The sequence below is a fragment of the Odocoileus virginianus genome, chromosome 12 (assembly GCF_023699985.2).
Source record: "Odocoileus virginianus isolate 20LAN1187 ecotype Illinois chromosome 12, Ovbor_1.2, whole genome shotgun sequence".
In the NCBI taxonomy this organism is placed as follows: Eukaryota; Metazoa; Chordata; class Mammalia; order Artiodactyla; family Cervidae; genus Odocoileus; species Odocoileus virginianus.
This window is the reverse complement of record NC_069685.1, coordinates 57,901,909-57,925,360: the sequence shown is the minus strand read 5'-3', so window position 1 is coordinate 57,925,360 and position 23,452 is coordinate 57,901,909. Positions and strand designations below refer to the sequence as shown.

Genomic DNA, 23,452 nt, shown 5'->3' with positions numbered 1-23,452 from the left:
TACACTCAATATGTCAGCAAATTTAGAAAACTCAGCAATGGCCACAGGACTAGAAAAGGTCACTTTTCATTCCAATCCCAAAGAAAGGAAATGCCAAAGAATGCTCAAACTACCACACAACTGCACTCATCTCACATGCTAGTAAAGTAATGCTCAAAATTCTCCAAGTCAGGCTTCAGCAATACATGAACCATGAACTTCCAGATGGTTCAAGCTGGTTTAGAAAAGGCAGAGGAACCAGAGAGCAAATTGCCGACATCTGCTGGATCACTGAAAAAGCAAGAGAGTTCCAGAAAAACATCTATGTCTGCTTTATTGACTATGCCAAAGCCTTTGACTCTGTGGATCACAATAAACTATGGAAAATTCTGAAAGAGATGGGAACACCAGACCACCTGACCTGCCTCTTGAGAAACCTATATGCAGGTCAGGAAGCAATAGTTAGAACTGGACATGGGACAACAAACTGGTTCCAAATAGGAAAAGGAGTACGTCAAGGCTGTATATTGTCACCCTGCTCATTTAACTTATATGCAGAGTACATCATGAGAAACGCTGGGCTGGAAGAAGCACCAGCTGGAGTCAAGATTGCCGGCAGAAATATCAATAACCTCAGATATGCAGATGACACCACCCTTATGGCAGAAAGTGAAGAAGAACTAAAGAGCCTCTTGATGAAAGTGAAAGAGAGTGAAAAAATTGGCTTAAAGCTCAACATTCAGAAAACTAAGATCATGGCATCCAGTTCCATCACTTCATGGCAAATAGATGGGGAAACAGTGGCTGATTTTATTTTTGGGGGGCTCCAAAATCACTGCAGATGGTGATTGCAGCCATGAAATTAAAAGACGCTTACTCCTTGGAAAGAAAGTTATGACCAACCTAGACAGCATATTAAAACGTAGAGACATTACTTTGCCAACAAAGGTCTGTCTAGTCAAGGCTATAGTTTTTCCCATAGTCATGTATGGATGTGAGAGTTGGACTATAAAGAAAGCTGAGTGCCGAAGAATTGATACTTTTGAACTATGGTATTGGAGAAGACTCCTGAGAGTCCCTTGGACTGCAAGGAGATCTAACCAGTCCATCCTTAAGGAGATCCATCCTGGGTGTTCAGTGGAAGGACTGATGCTGAAGCTGAAACTCCAATACTTTGACTACCTGATGTGAAGAGCTGACTCATTTGAAAAGACCCTGATGCTGGGAAAAATTGAGGACAGGAGGAGAAGGGGACAGCAGAGGATGAGATGGTTTGATGGCATCACCGACTCAATGGACATGAGTTTACGTAGGCTCTGGGATTTGGTGATGGACAGGGGGGCCTGGCATGCCGCAGTTCATGGGGTCGCAAAGAGTCGGACATGATCGAGTGACTGAAATGAACTGAACTGAACTGAAAAGCACATAGATTGCATAATTCCACACATGGAAAGTCTAGAATAGTTAAGTCCATAGTCAGAAAGCACACTGGTGGGGGCCACAGGCTGGGTGAGGGGGTGGGGGAAAGGAGTGACTGCTAATGGGTATGGGGTTTCTTTTTGGAGTGATAGAAATGTTTTATAATTAGATAGTGGTGATGGTAGGACAACTCTGAATATATTAAAAACCAGTGAATTGTCATCCCAGTGTTCATCACAGCACTGTTTATAATAGCCAGGACATGGAAGCAACCTAGATGATGCCCATCAGCAGACAAACAGATAAGGAAGCTGTGGTACATATACACCATGGAATATTACTAAGCTATTAAAAAGAATTCATTTCAATCAGTTCTAATGAGATGGATGAAACTGGAGCCCATTATACAGAGTGAAGTAAGCCAGAAAGATAAAGACCAATACAGTATACTAACGCATATATATGGAATTTAGAAAGATGGTAACAATAACCCTATATGCAAAACAGAAAAAGAGACACAGATATACAGAACAGACTTTTGGACTCTGTAGGAGAAGGCAAGGGTGGGATGTTTCGAGAGAACAGCATCGAAACATGTATATTATCAAGGGTGAAACAGATCACCAGCCCACGTTGGATGCATGAGACAAGTGCTTGGGGCTGGTGCACTGGGAAGACCCAGAGGGATCGGGTGGAGAGGGAGGTGGGAGGGGGAATCAGGATGGGGAATACATGTAAATCCATGGCTGATTCATGTCAATGTATGGCAAAAACCACAATATTGTAGAGTAATTAGCCTCCAACTAATAAAAATAAATGGAAAAAAATTTAAAAATAAAAAAAATAAAAACCAGTGAATTGTATATTTTAAATGGGTAAACTTTATGGTATGTAAGTTATACTTTAATCCTGATAGTATACCTCCCTCTTTTATAAAAATATGTGTACACTTAACACTAATGAATTTTTGCACATTATTTTGTATCATGTACATTTTTTGCTTAACATTTCAGACACATATGTGTCCTAAAATGGAGGCATTTCACAGACTTTTGCTTTTTACATTTTTTATTTTGTATTTGGGGTATAGCTAATTAACAATGTTGTGACAGTTTCAACTGAACAGCAAAGGGACTCAGCTATACATATATATGTATCCATTTCCCTCCCAAACTCCCTTCCTGTCTAGGTTGTTATGTAACACTGAGCCGACTTCCTGCTATATAGTAGGACCTTGCTGGTTAACCATGTTAAATATAGCAGTGTGTACATGTCTATCCCAAACTCCCTAACTATCCCTTGCCCCCATCCTTCCCCCTGGGAACCGTGAGTTCGTTCTCTCATAGACTTTTTTTAATAGCTCTATGGTGGGTAGAGTTCTTGCTGTGTCATCAATAAATAAAATGATGACAGATTATTTTATTTCCTAAAATCTTTCTGACCTCATTATTATTTTGAGTAATTTTACAGGACAATAGTTTTCAGAAGTGTACTATTACATCATCTACAAAAATTCTATTTTTCATTCCTCCTAGCATATGATGATACTGATAGGGTTTTTTGTTGCTATCATAGAGCAAACAAACATTTAACAGAGTAAGGGCAAAATCACTATTAGGAAAAACCTTAAATTTCAGAGTTGGAGACAAACTGGGAAAAGAGCCATAAATAAAGTTCACTTACTTTTTAAAGACGACAAACCACTTGTTCCACCAAAAAGAGATCGGGTGGCAGAGCTGCCTGATCCCCCTGGAGGTGGGACCAGCATCACCAAGTATGTACCACAGGTATAAATGGGTGTCTTCCGAAGCATTTTTAGAGGAAGTCCACAGCTAGTATTTGCTGGTAAAAGGAATGAAAATGGTGAGTAACAACAGTTGACACACAGATTAATTTGATTACGAAACCAAATTAGAGTATGACAGGGGGGCCCCAAATCCTAGCAAGGATATATTAAGATTCAGAAAATAGAGCAAAAAATAATCAGCTAACGCAAAAATAATGATCTAGCTCCATAACCTGGCCCCAAGTCCCCCTGGTTCTATGACCTGAACATTTCTCAAAGGTGTTCCCAGTACTCAACATGCCTTATGGCTCTAAAAAGTCTTTCAAAAGAATGAATCCTCACATGGACTAAATCTCACAATAAAAGAAGAATCCTACTGTTTATATTTCTCCCTAGGAAACTGTGCTCCAGGAGAGATCTTTTCATTTTATATAGAACAAATTCTTAACAGGCTTGTGATATTTCATTCATTATAAACAGCTTTAAACATGGAATCAGCCAGAAATTTCAACCCATAACCAGTTAATCAAAGCTTTCACAGTATCTATCACAAAATTATTTTATGCCTGCAGGATTTATAACCCATGATGAATTTTCTTTCTTTCTTTTTTTTAGGATTCGTGACATAAACTATCATTAAGAAAATAATTATTGTTTATAATTAAAAGGTATAAAATGTACTTTACTTTCCCTTACTCACTGGCATATATGAAAACGTAGGGTGAACTGAAGGATTTTCTATGTATTAGTCTAGTGAGGACTGATGACGGCAGCAGAAAGTCAATCAGAGTGTTTTACCTAGGAAGTTGTCAGGGTATAAAATATAACTGCCTACATAGACATAAAATTATCTTTAGATGGTTTATATTAGAAAAGTGACACAAGTGAAATCTAATCTGTCATTGCTTTGAATGCTTGTGGTTCTAAACTCCATTTTTTAAAACTTCAAGCCTCCAACAATTATATTCTTCATTTAGGACATAAATCCAGTAGCATAAATTTCCATAAGTAAGAAACTCTAAAAAGCTAGCAACTTTGTGGGCATAACATTTTCACTGAGATTTTTTAAATAGACATACTCTTATTAACATGATAAGAGGTATTAGTCTACCACAGAATAAAAAATCCTAGACCTTCTGAATGTTGAATAATTGTCAAAAATCCACTTAGCCTATTACTGGTGAATTTTTATGTAACAACATCATGTTTAAATGAATACATCAAGAATGTGCATAAAAGTACAATGATTGAGATCACATATTTAGAATACAAATAACAGTTTCAGAGGAACTAAATATACCTTGCCTACTGAGTCCCCTTTCGATATCACTCATACTTTCTTAGGTAACAAACACCCCTTTAGCATTTCTATTGTGCAGGTAGGATTCCATTTTCTTCCAAGGGACAAACCCAGGTCAAGCCTTCAGCTTATCAAGAACACATTCATTTAGGTAATAAGGACTGCTCTCTACAAAGTATTGCTATAACTCAAATTATCCACAGACCCAAGTAATAATAACTATTAATAAATTTCTAACTTGTATTTGATATAATGAGACCTGTAGAAGTAAAATATTATCTTTAAATTCTAATATGGACTAATAAATATTTAAAATTTGATAGTCTCATAAAGAATTAATCACAAATATTTTTTCTTAACATTTCAATATATAAAAGGATGAAAACATAAAACTGCATTAAATTCCTTAAACATACATTTATTCAGACTATTTTTCTCTACATGGCATCTTTTTCCAGCCTTATCTTTTACTACAGGTCATGATTTGTTATAAATTCATGTAGTTGATATATAATATGAAAACTCTCCAAGAATAATGGTTCTTGACTTTTGGGGGGGTCATATGTGACCATGAAACTCTGATGAAAATTATGATGATACACATAATATGTTATTTAAAATGTTGGGAAAGGATGCTTATGAACCACTGAATTCTTACCCTAGTTAAGGATTCCTGCTTTAAAAACACAGAACAGTGTTTAGAAGGCTACCCTTTACTGAGAAAAGTGTTTACTACAGTATGTTTAGAAGGCTACCTTTTACTGAGAAAAGTGTTTAGTACAGTATGTTTTAGAAGGCTACCTTTTACTGAGAAAAGAAGAACAATAAAAATACATAAATTTATCTTTCTACATTAATTTAATTTCTCTTTGCATTAAAAAAAAAACCCTCTGCCAGGATAAACAGAAACTAATAAATAGAGCTACCTATAGGGGGCAGGGTGGGGCAAATAACAGAATACACCAGGATACTGGAGTGAGATTTTTCTGCATGTACTATTTATATTGTTTTCACTTTCAAACTCTGTAAACATATTATCTACTTCAAAATATTACAGTGCAAACACTAAATGCCAAAGTCCAGAAAAATCACTCTCTGTCAGTAGAGGGTTTGCCTTTTATTTGCTGGGTGGAGAATATGTTTAGTGAAAGGGAAAGTGTTAGTTGCTCAGTCCTGCCTGACTCTGCAACTCCATGGACTATAGCCTGCCAGGCTCCTCTGTCCATGGAACTCTCCAGGCAAGAAAACTGGAGTGGGCAGCCATTCCCTTCTCCACGGGATCTTCTTGACCTGGGAATGAACCCAGGTTTCCTGCACTGCAAGCAGATTCTTTACCCATTTGAGCCATCAGGGAAGCCTATGTTTAGTGAAGATGATGTTAAATGTGAGTTTTTTACACTCATGAAGCATATACTAAACATGAAAATAATTTATACTAACAGTAATGACAAAGTATTTACAATTAAGGAGAGAGCTGTGTTGAATTCTTACAGATTCTTGCTAATTCATGTTTACAGCCAACAGTATGTATTAGTTTGGAATTTAAAAAAAAAAGGACAATGACCGGAAGGACATAAAAAGGTGAACTATGTAAAGCAAACTGCTTTGTAAGTCTGTAAGAGCTCAATAACAAGTACTGCCTGAATTCCACAGGCAGCATGCACTAACCACAAGCTGAATGTATCAAGCCATGTTTTTAAAAGGCATGGGGGAATTGTAAAGGCACATATTACTAAGTGAAAGAAGCCCATATGAAAAGGCTATATTCTATATAAATCTGATTATATGATATTCTGTAAAAGGCAAAACTATGAAGACAATAAAAGATCAGTGGTGGCCAGGGCTTGGGGGTTGGGGAGGGATGAGTAGGTAGAGTGCAAAGGATTTTTAAGGCTATACAACTACTCTATGTAATACAATAATGATGCACACAGGTCATTATGCATTTGTCCAAACCCATGGAATGTACAACACCAAGAGTGAACCCTAAGGTGAACTGTGGACTCTGGGTGATTATTACGTGTCTTGGTGGGTTCATCGATTGTGACAAGTGCACCACTCTGGTGGGGGATGCTGATAATAAGCGGGGCTGTGCCCATGTAGGGGTGGGTGGTATACAAAAAAATCTGTACCTTCCTTTAATTTTGCTGCGAACCTAAAACTGCTCTAAGATAATACTCTCAAAACATGCATAGAGCTGAATGAAGCTGTACAAGGTGAACATGAGATAAGCGAAGGGCAGCCGACCTGCTTGGTCCTCTTTCAGGGTGTTGGAGATGGTGGAGCCGGTGAGGGCAGCCAGTGTTGCAGATGGCGAGGCTCGGTAACGGGACAGTCTGCTCAGGAGCATCTCATTAATGCTTTTTGCAGACTCGCCCTCTTTTCTCATTAGAATTGTGCGTTCCTGAAGTGGGTTGGCTAGGAATACACCATTTTCCACCTAATATTTAAAGAAAAAGAAGTTCTTAAATGGAACCTGTTTCCATTCAGTGAGCAAACTTCTCCTTCAGAAGTGTATTACTGTCACCGGGTTACTCAAAAACATTTCCCAAAATTGTACCTGAGTAGGTGTACACCTCAAAACCTAATTGCTCCACAGAAGCTGAGAACAAAAGGGAGGATATGAGATGTTTGAGAGCTTTCATTTTTAATAGCCCAGATTCTTAAGAGTAATGAGCCAAGTTTAATAGGTTCTACGAAAGGTTGTTGATGAAAATTCCTCATACTGAATTCCACAGGCAGCTCTCACTAATTACAAGCTTCTGACAGGTACAAGTAAGATGAGAGGAAAACAAATCAATCAGGTCTTGATTTACTATTAAGTACAGCTATGAGGATTATATCTTCTTGAAATATAATTAGTGGCTAAAATCCAAACTCTGTAATAACAGCAGTCAACATTAGCCCCAGCTGCTCGGGGATTGGCAGAGCAATGGTGGAGAAAGGCAGATTTTGTCTGCTAAAAATATATGCCAGCTTCAACTGGATCCTTGCTGGTACTTGCCAGTTCTTCCTTCATCGTTTGACTACACCCCAGCAAAAGCTCTGGGGTGGTGATTCCAAAATTCTTCCACCAAATTTTGAGTATGGCTTTGAGCAGACCTCCTGGCTTTTTTATTACTGAGGAGATCCAGACCACCTACCATAAGCTGCTCCCACTCGTCTCTCTTCCCACTCAAGAACCTTGGTGTTCAGCCTCATTTATTCTTTTCCTCTTAATTCAGAGGAAGAAGCATTTCTGCCTCCTCTCTAACTGCCCCCTCAATTATCTCCCATCTGCCCCCTTCACCCTCACAGTCTCCCTCTCTGATCTCTTCCTTTTTGGTTTCAAATATTCACAGGTCTCTGAGATCTTAAAGAAAACATCAGTGGCCCATTGCAATACCATCTCTCTTCTCAACTTCCATTCACTGTCAGACATCTCAGATGTACCTCAAGCAGACTCTTCACCCACTGCCCGCTCCAGACCAGACTTCTGGGTCTGGCTGGCGTCTCAGAAACTGGTGCCATGAGTGAAGAGAGGCAGAAATATAGATAAGAAAGAACAGGAGTGTGGAGTGGAAAGGCTTCCAGAAGCAAATAAGAAGCAGTGAAGGAGTCCAAAGTGAAAAGTTGGTCACAGAGAAGAGGCTAGAGAAAGCAAACTGGGAAGCACAGCCAGGCAAGGTCCCCGGAGGGGGATAGGTCTGGTGGGGGGGGGCTTGTATGAGAAGTTTTCACAAAAGATAAGAAGGTTTCTTAGAATTCGAAAATGCTGTTTCTATTTCCTCACCTCAGCCTCTTAAAGCTTTACAGCTACTTAACTTAGTTCCCTCTAACAAGTGAACATTCTTGATGGTCAAGAGTAACCTAAAACCAAAATCATCAAGTTTTTCCTTGTCTTCTGTGCAGGCTGTGCCATGGTTGCCAGAGACCTTGGGGTTGTCCTTCCTCAGTCTCAGCGGTAGAATACAATCTTGGTTTGTTTCTTCCAACATGAGCACATACCTGTGTGTGAGGGACTCTTCCAATGAGCAAGCCGGGTCAGTTCCTACCCTCTGTGTGCTCCTCCACTTACTTAAATGGGAGCCTGCTTAGGGTTAGACCCCATCTCTGGTTCTGAAACCTTTGGTAGAACACCCTGTCCCTAGATCCTCCTGTGTGTGCCTGGCTCTTTCCCATCATTTAGGTCTTACATAGAATGTCACCTCCTCAAAGAGGCTTTCCATGATTACCAAAGAGGAATCCCCTCCACCCTCTCCTACTTACCCCCCGCAAGCCAGAGCACAACACCGTCATGTTATCTGCACAGCACTTACAATTCTCTGAAATAATCTTACTCATTAATTCATTTATTATTTGACCTGCTACCTCCACCCCACCCCAGCTGAATGCCGGCTCCCCAAGAGCCAGGATCCTGCCTGCCTTGTTCGCTGTCTCATTTCCAGCACTCACGAGGCACACGGTAAATACTTGAAGCTCTGCTGAATAAACAGATCCGTGTCCTGACTCAGGAGGAGGGCTGCAACCTACTCCAGTATTCTTGCTTGGGAGAATCCCACGGGCAGAGGAGCCTGGTGGACTATATCCATGGGGTCACAAAGAGTCGGACACGACCGAAGCGACAGCATGCACACATGTCCTGACCCAAATCCAATCCTACCTCTCCACGGTGACTCCTACATTGCTATATACAGACCCATCCTTGCTACTGGGATTGAGCACAACTTTTCTAATTGCCTCCCACTCCCCAGCACTTCGGCTGGAATAGCCTATGTCACCTAAAATTGAACACATCCACATCTTCCCACACTGTGTTACCCGCACCCTTCAGCTAGATTCATGTTTACCAAGTGTAGCTCTATTTATGTTGCACAACTCTAAATATGACCCTTCAAAGGCATCCAGACCAAAAAATCAATCACTTGGAATTCAAAAGCACTGCCCAATCTGGCTCCATAAGAAACACAATGGCTAAATTAAGGGAAACAAAAAAAAGTCATGCTATTGTGCTTAAGTACTTTGAAAATATTGAAAAGAAAACCTGATAAAGCAGCCGTGAGAAGCAGAGGACTCAGCTTTGGTGCCCAAGTAGTAAATCTGGGGACCTCTATACAAGCATCTCTTTGGGACAAAAAAGCTACTAGTGACTTTGAGAGGAGGGGAAGAGCCTGGGAGCAGTGAGAAGCAGCACACAGCTGCTGATGATGAGAAGCTTCCCTCTGGCTCCCTTCCTGGCCCAAGCCACCACCTCAAGTCCAGGGACCATCCAGCCTCTCAACTTGGTCTCCCCACTTTGACCCCATATGTTTTACTACATTAGCCAAAGATTCATTTACAGATGTAAATAAAATCATGTCCTTCCCTGTCTGAAGCCCTGAATCAGCTTCTCAATAAACTTAAAACAAAATTCAAATGGCTGGTAAGGCCCATGGGATCCAACATCCACTGACCTCCCTGCTTCGGTTTCCCCTTCTCCCCACACTTCCAGCACACTGCCTTCTGTCCCTCCTCTAAAACGCCTGCATGCTAGGCCTGTACTTGCTGATCCCTCTTTCTGGACTGGACTAGTTCTGGTTTGCCTGAGACTGTCCTAGTTTTAGCACCAACGGTCCATGTCCTAAGAAACTTCTCAGGTCCAGGCAAACGGGGAGGGTTGGTTGCCTTCTCTGGCAGGATAGATGACTGCTTCTCATCACTCTCATTTCAGCTCAAATGTCCTTCCTCAGAATGGCCCTCTCTGCCAGGCAAACCGGAGTGGCTCACCACCTCGACCCCCTCACTCTCTATCGCATTACCCTGTTTTATTTTCTCCCCAGCATTTGTCAGTAGCTGAAATTATTTCGTTCTTGTGTTTCCTTTCTTACTAACTCCCCACACTGATGTAAGCGCCTTGAAAACAAAGGCTTATTACCCTGCTACCCAGACAAGGCACTGGATTAACACTGAATGAATGAAGGGCATCTCAGCTATCCAAATCATAATTTAAAGGAAATCATAAACCGATGGAGTTGAAAGGGGAGAGGCACCTAGTGCATTCCTTATTATACTGACCATATAGTTAAGAAGAGACCTAAAAAAGAGACAAAACAGCAGTAAAATTGTCACTGAATCTATCTAAAGAACAGCAGCTTACAGAAAGCACATGGGGACAGGAAGAAGTCTCAGAGCAAAATAGAACTGAAGATGTAAAACACATGCCCTGAAAAGGTAAAAGAGAGTCACGGAAGATTCTCAAGCAAGGATGTGTCCAGTGCACAGGTAATGAAATCAGGCAGAAAGAGTCCATGCCTTGGTTATTCTATAATCTTAAAGGAAAAGGTTAAAATCAAGAATAAGGTATTTCCTGCTGATCACCATGTTGGTACTGCCACAGCTGAATTCTGCACCAAAGCAAAAGGGATAAGGAAGGACAGGATTATATTTTACATAAAATAATTTATAAACAATGGTAAGAAAGGTCTTTTTGATAAGATGATAAGTGAGCAGAGACCTAAAAAGAGAACGAGCTGTCTGTTTATCTGCAGATGACACTGCACAAAGGCCCGGAAGGGAGAACACATTCAGTGCCTGTGTGTCAGCCAAGAGGTCAGGTGGGGCTGGGGTGGGGTGACAGAAGCCCCAAATCACACAGTACTTTTACAGAGGTGAAGGGAGTTGGGAGACACTTTGAAGGTAAAGCAGGCAATATATGCTGACTGGGCAAGGAACTGGGAAAGGGAAAAAAGAGGAAGAGAGAGGGACACAAAGGTCTCTGGCCAGCACTGAAAGGACACAGATGTCATGAAGTGAAATGGGAGAGCCTGAGGCAGAAGCAGATCTGGGTAAAATCAGGAGTTTGGTAGAGGGCATATTTAGCTTGAGGGAACTATCAGACTTCCAACTGGAAAAGTCTCATATCCTGAGACATATACAAACACCCACCCACATCAATATGCATGCAGAGCTTCAGGGACAGGTTTTGGCTAAGAAGCAAAATTGAGCATCATCTGTACAGGGAGGTGTTTAAAGCTATAAGACAGGATGAGATCAACGAGGGAGTAAGAGCAGACAAAGTAGACAGAAGGGGTCCTAGAAATAGGTCCTGGCGCCATGACCGTTGAGAGGTTAGGAAGACAGGAGACAGGAAACACCAGTGACGAGAGAGGTCCTAAGACTGTCCCAAAGTCCAAATGAAAACAGTTTCAAGGATGGGGGAGTGAGATCACATTAAATACTGCTAGAAGGTCAAGTAAAAAGAAAGAGAGTTGCCCTTGAATTTACTACTGTGGAAGTCCCTGGGGAACTCGGGAAAAGCTGTTTCGGTGGCATGGTGAGACTGTAGCAGGTTCAAGAGAGAACAGAGGAAAGAAGGTAAAACAGTAAGAACAAGCTCTCGCAAGTGTGCTGCTGTAAAGGGGGACTAAAGATAGAGGAGTGGAGAGGAGCGAGGGTCAAAGGAGTTGGCTCTGCTTTTTCAAGACTGAATATCCTCTCCTGTATTTATATGCTGCGGTAAATGATCCACTGAGAGAGGAAAGCTAGTATCATAGGAGAAGGCCAATTCCAGAGAGAATCCATACCTGCCCACCACAATTTTTATCACACAGTAGGTAGTGACTGATTACACACAGAGCACTGAACCAAGCTTTCTATACTAAACAATATAACTTGGAAATTAATTTACTTCCGTCTACACAGATCTGCCCCATGCTTTCTAATGCCTACACAGTGTTCCTTTCTGTGATAGTATCGTAAGCAGAAAGCCAGGAAGGTATCTATCTTTAGCTTCCCGAGTCAGTATTTTAGAAGTTCCTAAACTAATGGCTGGTGATACTTAAAACTTTTTTACCTTATGATGAAAATTTTCAAACATAGGTAAAAACTGTGAATAGTACAATGAACTTCCATATATTCATCATCCAATTTCAACTATTATCCAGATATAGCCAAATTTGTTTAACCTATCTCTTTTTCACTCCATTTTAAAGCATGTCTCAGACATCATGAAATTCCACTTCTGAATATTTCACTACTCATCTCTAAAAATACAGACATTTTCTTATATAATCACAATGCCATTATCATAACTTTAAAAATAACAATATATTCCTTGGTTTCCTCTAATACTTATTTTATATTCAAATTCCAAATTGTCTCCAAATTTTCTTTTCTACAATTGGTCCATCGGATTCAGACTCCAAACGTGACTCAAAGGTTACTGTTTTAATCTAGAGCAGGCCCTTGAGCTTCCTCCCCAACTTTTTATTTCATGCCACAGGCAAAGGCTTGTAGTTGTTCTATTTCCTCCAGGGCAGGTATGAGTTTTTGATCCTATAACTGTATGTCTAAAAATATCTTTATGTTGTTTTTATGACTGATTGATATTTTGGCTGACTACCTGACTTCTGGGTTAGATATTGATTTCCCCCAGAATTTTTGGAAGTCCTGTCCCATTTTTACATCCAGTAATGAGACTGAACAGCCTGGTGTTCTTCTTACACCTCATTATTTGTACGTGATTTTATTTTACCTCCAGAAGCCTTAGAATCCTCTTTGCTCTTGAAAATCTGAAATTTCAAGATGAGGTGCCAGTGTGGACATTTTTCATTCATTGTGCCAAAGACCTTTTAATCTGGACATCAGTATCCTTTAATTTGGTATTTTTCTTCTATTATTTCTTTGATAGTATCTTGTTTTCTGCTCTCTTTTGGGAACTACTGTTACTAAGTATTCAGAAGGATTATTCCTTTATGTCTTTTATCTTTTCATATTTACTGTTCCTTATTTGTCCTACATTCTAGATTTCATATCTTTAATTCTCTTATTAATTTTTAAAATTTGACAATCATAAGCTCCTTCTCATTCTGAGAGTCCTTTTTTCGTGACATCCTGCTCTGTTTTATGAATGCAGTATCTTCTTACATGTCTCACAGAGTAGTAAGTGCTAATGAGGTCTTTATCTGTTTTTCTGATTTCTTTTTCTTATTTTTAGTTTCCAATCTGGAGACTTTCCTAGTTTGTCTAGAGTATCTCAATGGTCTGCTTTAAAAATTTTTAAACAACTTTATTAGTGTCATTTTAAAATGTACACAAAAGAAGAAAGAGTAGTGTAATGAGCTCCCCATGTGCCCAGCTCCTGGCTTCAATAGTTATCACTACCTTGCCAAACTTTTAAAATCTATTCCTCTCCCCTCCACACACAGCTCTCCAAAGTCCTGGCTTTTGCTTGTTTGGGGTGTTTTTGTGTCTGCCCTTTTTTTTAAACAGTTCATCACTAGAAAGGAATGCTATGCACATGGTTGGGGAGGCTTGCTTACTAGAAGACATCACTGTGGGTGATTCACTGGGGCAGCAAGTCTTTAACTTATATGAACCCCAATGTCAGCACACTGGGGTCTTTTCTCCAGGGTCATTTGGTTTCTTCAGACAATAAACATCAAGACTTTTGCCTGGGCGGCTGGCATCTGAGCACAAATGTTGTGTGTACCAGGAAAGGAGATGACAGTTCCTTTAACAAACTTGCAGTCTATACCCCCGTCTCATAACGGTTCTACCATACCTGATGCCACCAATCCTTAAGACTCTCTAAGGCTGGGTGTTGGTGAATCACCTCTCTTCCTCTTGGGAATTCCCCCGAATGTATACTTTTAGTTTTGGCTTTCCCCATACTAAAGGACAAGAAGAGACACTATTATCTATCTCCACCTCCTAAGGTCAGGGGACAAGAGATACTACTTAGAGCTGAGGAACAAGTAATAAAGGTTTAACTATAAGTTACAAAGATATCCTCCTCCAAAGAGGAATTAAAATGAATCAAATAAATACACGAGGAGGAAGGTAGAAAAAAGGAGGTGAATTGAGTCAAATCCTCATCTGTCACAGCAAAAAACAAAAAACCAAAACACAAACACACAACATACGAAGTTAGTAAATCAAGAAACAGCAATGTAAGCCTTTCACTTAGAGACATGGAAGTAACCACTAGAAGAAGGAAAAGCTCACACCATTAAAGTAACTACCTATAAGGAACATGCCAGGGATGGGGCAAGAGACTCCCACTTTTCATTATGAGCCTAGATGTACTACCTCAAATTTTAACCCACGTCCATGTTTTTCTTTGACATGATTTTTAAAATTTAACCAAAGCATATCAAGGAAAGGGGAATTCTTTGATGTTTTTCCATTATTCTTAGGTGGTGGTGGTGGTGGTTTATTTGCTAAGTCAAGTCCGACTCTTGAGACCCTACGGATTATAGCCCGTCAGGCTCCTCTGTCCAGAAAAAAGACCTAAATCCTTTAACCAGCTGGCTAAGTTTGTTTGAAAACAATTTTCTTTCCTAGTTGTACAACCTCTAGTAGATCAATTTGAAGGCTCACTCTGGCTAAGACATTTTATAAGAAAAGATCATTTTTTGAGAATACTGTGAAACTAGATAATAGCAAAAGAACAATGTATACTGAAAGGTTACTAAACTGACAGTTAGCTGGCAGGATGGATGACTGATTTCCCAGAACAAGTTTTAATCCCATTAAAGTTTATTAGAAATTGCTACAGTGTCCTTTTTTTCTCCCTTCCCAGGAATGCTAAAATTCTTCCTAGAAGGAGGCTGCTAAATTACATCATGAAAAAAGGTTTTGTCGAACCTGGCTTGGAGCAATTTTTTCTTTTACAAATCTCTACAAATACTATCTAGATGTCTCAGTGCTGTCCAATAGGACTTTCTTTAATGATGGAAGTGTTATCTTTGACATTCAATATGGTAGCCACTAGCCAGCCACATGTGGCTATTGAGCACTTGAACCGTGGCTACTGTGACTGAGCAACTAAAGTTTTAACCGTATTTATGATTAATTTAAACTTCTATTTAAACTAAACCACAGCTTCATGTGGCTACTGGCTACTGCACTGGACACTGCAGATCTGGACTCTCACAGTTCCCAGTCTCTCCTGGCCTCAAGCTCCGCTCTCTGCACTCATCCACTCTGGCTCACTGCCATTCCCTATAACACAAATGCCTGCTCCCACCACAGAGCTTCTGCACTTGTGGTCTCCTTTTCCTAGAATGTTTTTCCCTCCCCTGCCCCCAACTCCCTCATCTGGTTAGCTACTACATTTCCTTCACTACCTCAAATTATGTTGTCCATTTATTTGTTCACTCGACTATGGTTAAAGTTCTGTCTCTCTACTACCACCACTCAACCCACCCACTAGTCAGGATACAAGCTCCATTTGAGCAAGGATCCTACCCCCTTGCCCATCACTGTATTCCCACCACCTAGACACCACTGTGCCTGGCTCTCAGTAAATACTTTGCCAATATCTAATGAATGAATGAATGATAGCCTTCCACAGTTTCAATCATCATCTCTCTTGGAGACTCCCAATATCCATCTGTAGACACAATCTTGCTACTGTAATCTAGTTCCAAAGTTCCAGCAAGCTCATGAGCATTTATCCTTAAAAATCCCACTGTCTACACATTAACTATTGTTATCTCCATTCTGTTGCTAGATTAACCTTCAAAAAGCCTGGCTTTACTTGTGTCATACAACTCCAAATAAAGAAACCTTCAAAACACATCCAAGAGAAAAGCCAATTTTGAGGCAAGAGTAAATATACTGCACAAGTACTCCAAGTTTCTTAGGTCCCTCGTAAACCAACACAAAAAGAAAGCAAGTAAAAATGTCTCTGCAAAGACACAGGATGAGAAAGTGAAACTCACCACAAGTTCAAAAGTGTCCATGAAGACAGAATGTCCCTTAGGTGTTTTCTCATTCAGGCTGGCAGGAGACCAGATCCAATAGAAGTAAGTGCCATCTGAAGAAAGGTGCACAGTGCTCATAGTGCTGCCGACAGGGAGGTGATTGGCTGGCATTGGCACCACCTGGCATACCTGGACAAGAAAGGGAGGAAAATTTCATTTGTGTGACATGTAAATTCTGTTCCTATCAATTCATCAATAATGCCATTAAGTCCAAGAAGATAATTCAGTAGGCTTCCTGGTCAAAATAAAACTGACATTTATCTCTAAGAATAATATATGAAAATCACGTGACAAATATATAAAACTTCATACAACAAGCCATGCCACATATTAAAAGATCCTTGAGATTAATTCAAATTACATTTTAATAGGAAAAAAAAGTATTTACTAAACACTTTAAATCTGCTTTGCATGTGTGTTTTATCAAATATTTATTTAAAAAAAACTCCTAGAGAAATAATACTTTCTGAAATTTCCTTAGTAAATAAATTTAAGACTTCATTATACGTAAAGGACAGAAATTACATCTTATTCGTCTTTATACTCCCAGCACCTAATTTAGAGTCTAACTCAAAAATTAATAACTATGGAAGGAAGCAAAAAGAGAAGGTAAGAAGAAAACAAGAGGGAAAGCAAAGAAGAAAGAGGAGGAAGGCTTCAAAATAAGAAAAAAAAGATGAAGGCACACACAAGCTCCTAACTTAGAACATGAGACCTTATTGAAATTTACCATGTCCATCAGGAAGAAAGAGACAAACAGCCATTCTCTACATTAGACATGAAGGCGTGTGTTTCTAATAGCAAACATGCTTTGGTTTCAGTATAATGGATAAGTTCTGCATCATTTCACATTAAATGTGCAGTTATATACTAATTTTTATTGCCAGAGAAAAGCACTTAAAATAATAGAAAATAAGAATCAAGAAACCTCCTTTTTTTTTTTTAAATCTAAGAATAGGAGCAGAGCTGAAAATTCCCAAATAAAAATAATTAGAGATGGTCAGGCGCCTTCAGGGAATACTAAGAATGACCTTCAGTTACTCCATTTCTTTAGGTGAATCACTAGTTTTCCTCAGGTTACTTTTGACCCCTGAACTCATATTATGAACTTTTTTCCAGAATTGTTATGTCTAACTCAAAAGTTTAAAAAGTCATGGAGTTGCTGTAACTACACTTTGAAATATGCAATGCCATAAGTCTATAAAGTTAACAGCTACTGAATGGCCTAAGCCACCCCCAAATTGTTCCAATGCACATAGCTAGTTAGTGAGAACACTGCTTTCTTGGACAACAGTTTTTACAAGAACACAAGATACTAACATTACTTCACTCCACTGCAAATAAATACAGGCAGTGTTCTCATCTATTGAATTACTGATAAGAAATTGAGTTAATATGGCCTCTATTTATTCACTTTTTCATCTAATAATTTCTGAGTACCTCCAGTCTGCTCTGGAGATGCAATGATGAACAACTCCAGTAAACACAGCTGAGAGGCAGACGAGAAAAGGTGTAACATCTCACTTAAGCCCTGGCTACGACGACGCTCAGGGCACTCACTCCACAGATGGAAGCTCTAACTGCTGGGTTTGAATATGGGTGAAAGGCAGAAAGCTGTAGCACAAACAACTCAGACTCTAGAGTGGATGGGTTCAAGTCCTCTTGCTGCCACTACTGTGTGCCAAGATACTTAATCTCCCTGAGCTCACTCTTCCACTGAAGTACAAACACTTACTGGATGCTTACAACGTGCCTAGCCTCAGGTGCCTTAACTGTAAGATGAAACTGCCGTAGTTACACCTCCCAGGTAGGACATGTCAGCTGCCCAAGCCAGGGCCTGGCACAGAGAGACAGGGTTATTATCATTATCATCAATCAAGTGCTGTGGCTACTTTCTAGGGACACAAATATGAGTAAGACAGTGTCCAAAAATAAAGGTGTGTGTAGTCTCGGCGAGTAGTTCCACACGAGAGCAGGTGATTTCAATATAATGTGGCAAGTGACATCGCAGAGCACTACGAGAGCACCAAGGATGAGCTCAATCCTGGGCACACGATGATTTTATCTAAACTCGCTTCAAAGCTCCAGTTCCCATAGAAAGGCTGTTTAGAACAAACTGAATAAGGGAAATAATGTCTTTTCAAAATAGATCTAGTTAAAAAAAAAAAAAAGCTGGTATTTATACCATCTTTGACTCTCTAGAATTTTTTTTAAATCAAAAAAGTTTGTCGTGGGATGATTTAGGAGACTGCAATCGATGTATATACACTATTGTTACTATGTATAAAATAGGTAACTAATGAAGACATACGGTATAGCACAGGGAACTCTATTCCATGCTCTGTGTAGTAACCCAAATGGGAAGGAAATCCAAAAGAGAGGAGGCACATGTACACATATAGCTGATTCATGTTGCTGTACAATAGAAACTAACACAACTGTTGTAAAGCAACTATAGTCCAATAAAAAGTAACTAAAAAAAAAAGTTTGTCGTTGGCCTTAGATGCTCTAACAGAGCACATTCACTCAGATCATGTGGGAAAACTTAGGACACTAGAGAAAAAACAGAATGCCCAAAACAATGACAGTTAAAAGAATGTTACTCCGGCAGGAAACTACTTCTGTAACATCTTACGGAAAAACCCAAATGAACCCAAGGTATCAACTGTATTATTCCTTCTGATCATGTCACGAACTTTGCTTACCATCTCCAAAACATAAAACACAAAGCCTTGGTGTTCTGTTTACCTGAAGGGTATTCTGGTCAATGACCTGGAAAAGGGAGTGAGGTTTATTGTCAAAAGATACAGGCCGGTGGAGAAGACTGCCACTGCCAAAAGCAAGCCATCCTGGTTCCAGCTCCTCGTTCCGGCAGTACACAAAACCTCTGCGGGGGGAAAGGTACACAGGCTAAGTCAGCAGGTCAGGTCTGACACCCGACAATGAGCTACCACAGTCAAAATGATATTTTCCTCCTCATTTCTTTTCAATGACTAAGTATACAAAACATCTGAAGGAGAATAAACATATTAACTTTGAGACTGACAAACTATGGCAAATATTAATTTCCCACAACAAATTGGAGAGGAGAAAAGGTTGGGGAAACAATCTAATTAAATATACATAAGGATCTCAAACTCTGGTTTCTTTTGGCAGCAATTCATAGATCTTATATCTCAACTGAAAAAAAAAAATCACTGCTGATCCGATGTCAAATCCAAGGACAAAAAGACTTAACTAGAACTATACCCACTTTTGACATGGAGAAGTCACTAATACAGAAATTCTGATCATGGAGGGATTTTTGGCTAGAAGCTACAAACAATGATCTTAGGGCTACCAGACTCAATTTTTATAGAGTCAAAAACAAAGCTGAAATGCATTAAGAGAACCAGGAAGAGAAAGTGGCAATAAGAGAAAACCAGAATCATAAGAAGTCACTTGTATTTGTCTAGTCACTAGTCAGTCTACAGGGAGTTAGCACGCACTCCCAGGTGTCTTCATCACAGATTCATGTAATGAGGAAAACGTTCCAGCCAAATTATTCAGCAAGTTCCATGCAACTGACCTGAGAGTACCATGTAATCCAGACCCCAATTTGCTTACTCCTCTTCCAACTGAGTTAGTAGTATACAGGTAAAGACCATCTGCCGTGAGACAGCGTCCCAAGTCAGCATCTGAAATCGTTTTTTCACAGGTAAATTATATACACGCTTTTTCTAATGAAATTATAAACGTGCTTTCTCTAATGAAAAAGCCATTAGGAGGCTGAGTGAAAGATAATTTCCCACTTTTAAAATAAGTGCTTCTTGAGAACTCCCTGGTGGTCCAGTGATTAAGACTCAATGCTCTCATGGCCAGGGCCCCAAGTTTGATCCCTGGTCTCAGAACTAACATCCCCACAAGCTGTGGAGTACAGCCAAAAATAATAATAATAATAAAATAAGTGCTTCAGTGTGACTTCCAGGGAAGACAGCTCGAACCCCTAAATCAAACTTCAAAATGCATGTAGGGTTAGGGACCAAGATTAGGGAAAGAGGTCAGACAGTTATTATCAGGAGAATCTGGTTCAGTCTGCCGAAGATTTTTCTTTTTTCTTTCTGAATAGCAAAAATTCATTCCTAACTCTAATCTGAAATGACTAAGAATACAATACTTTCCCTGAGGAGTGTGTAATTAAAAAAGGTAGGAGATTCAAGAGTTTGGGACATTTATTAGTTGACTTTGGACCTCTCTGAATTTCAGTTTCTGCAGCTCTAAGATGAAGATAGTATGTACCTTAAGAGTGACTGTGACGGTTGAATGAGACAATATAAGCAAATACCACACTGCTCTCTGGTACAAAGCCAGTGCCCCTTACATGGCAAATGATATTATATTGATAGACTAATGATAATTTGAACTAGAATCTGCTCCTTGTGGATTTTCCATCAAGAGATCCTAATTTTAAATTTCTGGAGTGTTGTGCTCAGTTGCTTCAGTCATGTCTGACTATTTGCCATCCTATAGACTGTAGCACACCAGGCTCTTCAGTCCATGGGATCCTCTAAGAATACTGGAGTGGGTTGCAACACCTTCCTCCAGGGGATTTTCCTGATCAAGGGATTGAACGTATGTCTCCTGCTTTGTGGATGGATTCTTTACTGCTGGGCCACTGGGATGCCCAAATTTCTTTAATGACACAGTACAAAAATATAATATTGCTTCTATTTAAAAACAGCAATTATATTTCCCTTTTGGTATATCTTCCCCAAGCTAAAACAAAGTTTCTCTCTGAATGATAGTAAGTGGTTTACTAAAACATTCTAGAGAATTTACCTTAAAAAAAGAAGAACATATAAATAAAACGTTGTGCTTATTTTCAAAATCAATCCACTTACTATGTTTAAGAGGAGTTTCTTTACTACTTGTCATATTAGAGGAAATTCAATGTCACAGCACTCAAATTGGTACTGAGTATGTGGTTGGGAAGATCCTCTGGAGGAAGGAAATGGCAACCCACTCCAGTATTCCTGCCTGGAGAATCCCATGGACAGAGAACCCTGGCGGGCTACAGTCCGTGGGGCTGCAAAGAGTCAGACGCGACTGAAGTGACTTAGCGCACATGCACATCCACATGTGATTATCTTAAAAATTCAGTCGACTAGTCCAAGACAACTGAGACTTGTTCCTACTGGTTCTTCAAAAAATGGTTCAAGTAGGTCATCATTTAAAAAATACTAATTTCATTCCTTAAACATTTTAACTTACAACCTATAAACAGACATTTATTCACCACTATTCAGATTAAGGTCAAGGCCTTTTGAGTATGGATCTGACAGGGAGTGGAAGTGAAGGGGACGGAACAATAAATAAGATGGGCCAGAGCTGACACTTGCTGAAGCTGAGTGCTTACTATAGAATTTACTATAGAATTCTTCCAACTTCTGTGTATGTTGAATGTTTCCAATATTAAAATTTAAATAAGATTACTTTTTAAATTTTTATAAGAAAAACATCCTCTAGCCAGAAGCAAAACCAAAGGTACAAGAGACTGAAAGGCATACAGATCAGCTTGATACCATCATCCTTAGTGAGAAATTACATGTCCGTGAGATTCTCTAGGCAAGAATACTGGGGAGGGTTGCCATGTCCACCTCCAGGGGATCTTCCCAACCTAGGGATCAAACCCATGTCTCTTATGTCTCTTGCACTGGCAAGTGGGTTCTTTACCACTAGCACCACCTGAGAAGCCCAAAAGAACTAAAGGAGAGAGTGAAGAAAAGGGTTTGGTTTTGTATGAATTTGCTTATTTCTGCCCATAATGTTTAAGAACTTCTTGGGCACTGCAGGTTTTCACTTCTCCTGTTGACTCTAATTGAGTCAGTGAAGGTAGTAACTCACATGCCAAAGTCCTGCCTGCTCTTCTCGTCACTTTAACATGACTATCTGGAAGAAACAGTGGACCATGAAAAGGCACAGGCACCAGATGAGCGATGCGGGGGTGGCCCATCGCTGAGACTGCACCCCATGCCCGTACAGTCATCTGAGAAAGTGGCCCCCATCCAGAGAATGAAATGAAATGGTAGGGAGAATAGACTCTGAATCCCACCCTAAATTCTTAGAGAACATCAATTTCTTAGAGATCATTCTAAAGTATTCCATTTCTAAACGGAAATGATTCCTAGGGTTTTTTTAAAAATTCTTACTTTATCAGTTATGCAACATTTAATGATATAATCACAAGTACCAACTACAATAACAAACAGGTTTGGAAGCAAGGCGGACTCCTTGCAAGGCTGCAACTCCAGATGTGGAAGCAGCAGGGCACAGACTATAAAAAGAGTGTATTGGCCTCATGGGTTGTGTGTGCCATGGCATACTGATCAGTACATCCACCAAATGAAGAAACAGGCCTAATTCATCTGTCAAGTCAGTTAACTGCAGGACATTTCAGAGACCTTCTGCCATTTTCGCTGAGATCATAGAGTAAACAGATATGTAATACTTGTGAAACTGTGTAAAAACATTTTAATCTCCTTTGTTTAGAGGAGATACTTCACAATTCATGCTCCTTTGAAGAATATTTTTTTTTTTTTTTTTTTTTTTTACGATAAGAGGGCTCACCAACACACACAACAAAATAAATCACTCAAAGAAACAGAATCAGGCAGCAAGACCTGATACTCTACTCATGGATATAAAAATTCAACTTAAGGCTCCCATGCCCAAATTTAAATACTCAGGAATCAATTTAAGTAACTCACGCCTCCTTGGCAGGACTGTATGGATGATCCTTTTCCCTTGCGATAGTAAAACCTATCCATTTTCTTACCTCACTCAGTATCAGCTTTTATACTTTTACTGATAAAGCAGACAATGAATGCATTGTATAGGAAGCTTGAGCTCTTAATTAAAAGGAACACAGAGTTATATCTAAATCGTTTGCCACAACGATCTAAAACCACTCTTTTCATATCTTAATTTCAATCACAGGACCCAAACCATTGCATTACCTTTATTTTCAGAACTGGAGCCAGTGTTGCTATCTGGTGCGGGCAGCATGTCTTCATACCCCCAGGATACTATATGTTTGCCACCAAGCAAACAGGAGGGGGATCCGGGTCCCCCTTCCAAAAGCAACAGCCTAAAAGGGGGAGGCAGAGAATCATAAAGACACTGACACTACCCATTCCAGCAAGAAGATGAAAGTCAACTTACATGAGAGAAAGGAAGGGATACAAAGAAAGGGGTATGAACTAG

General features: G+C 39.7%; 1 protein-coding gene across 5 annotated transcripts in view; it reads right to left on the bottom strand.

The window, feature by feature from the left end:
• HECTD4 (HECT domain E3 ubiquitin protein ligase 4) overlaps positions 1-23,452 on the bottom strand; it is a 166,264-nt gene that overhangs the window by 87,790 nt on the left and 55,022 nt on the right. For all 5 annotated transcript variants that reach the window (XM_020904197.2, XM_070475361.1, XM_020904193.2 and 2 more), the window contains exons 4-9: positions 23,206-23,336; positions 19,779-19,887; positions 18,959-19,097; positions 16,169-16,339; positions 6,732-6,924; positions 3,082-3,240 (exon numbers count right to left, since the gene is read on the bottom strand). In XM_020904197.2, the coding sequence (XP_020759856.2) occupies positions 3,082-3,240; positions 6,732-6,924; positions 16,169-16,339; positions 18,959-19,097; positions 19,779-19,887; positions 23,206-23,336 (902 nt within the window). The remainder of the gene's footprint in view (positions 1-3,081; positions 3,241-6,731; positions 6,925-16,168; positions 16,340-18,958; positions 19,098-19,778; positions 19,888-23,205; positions 23,337-23,452) is intronic.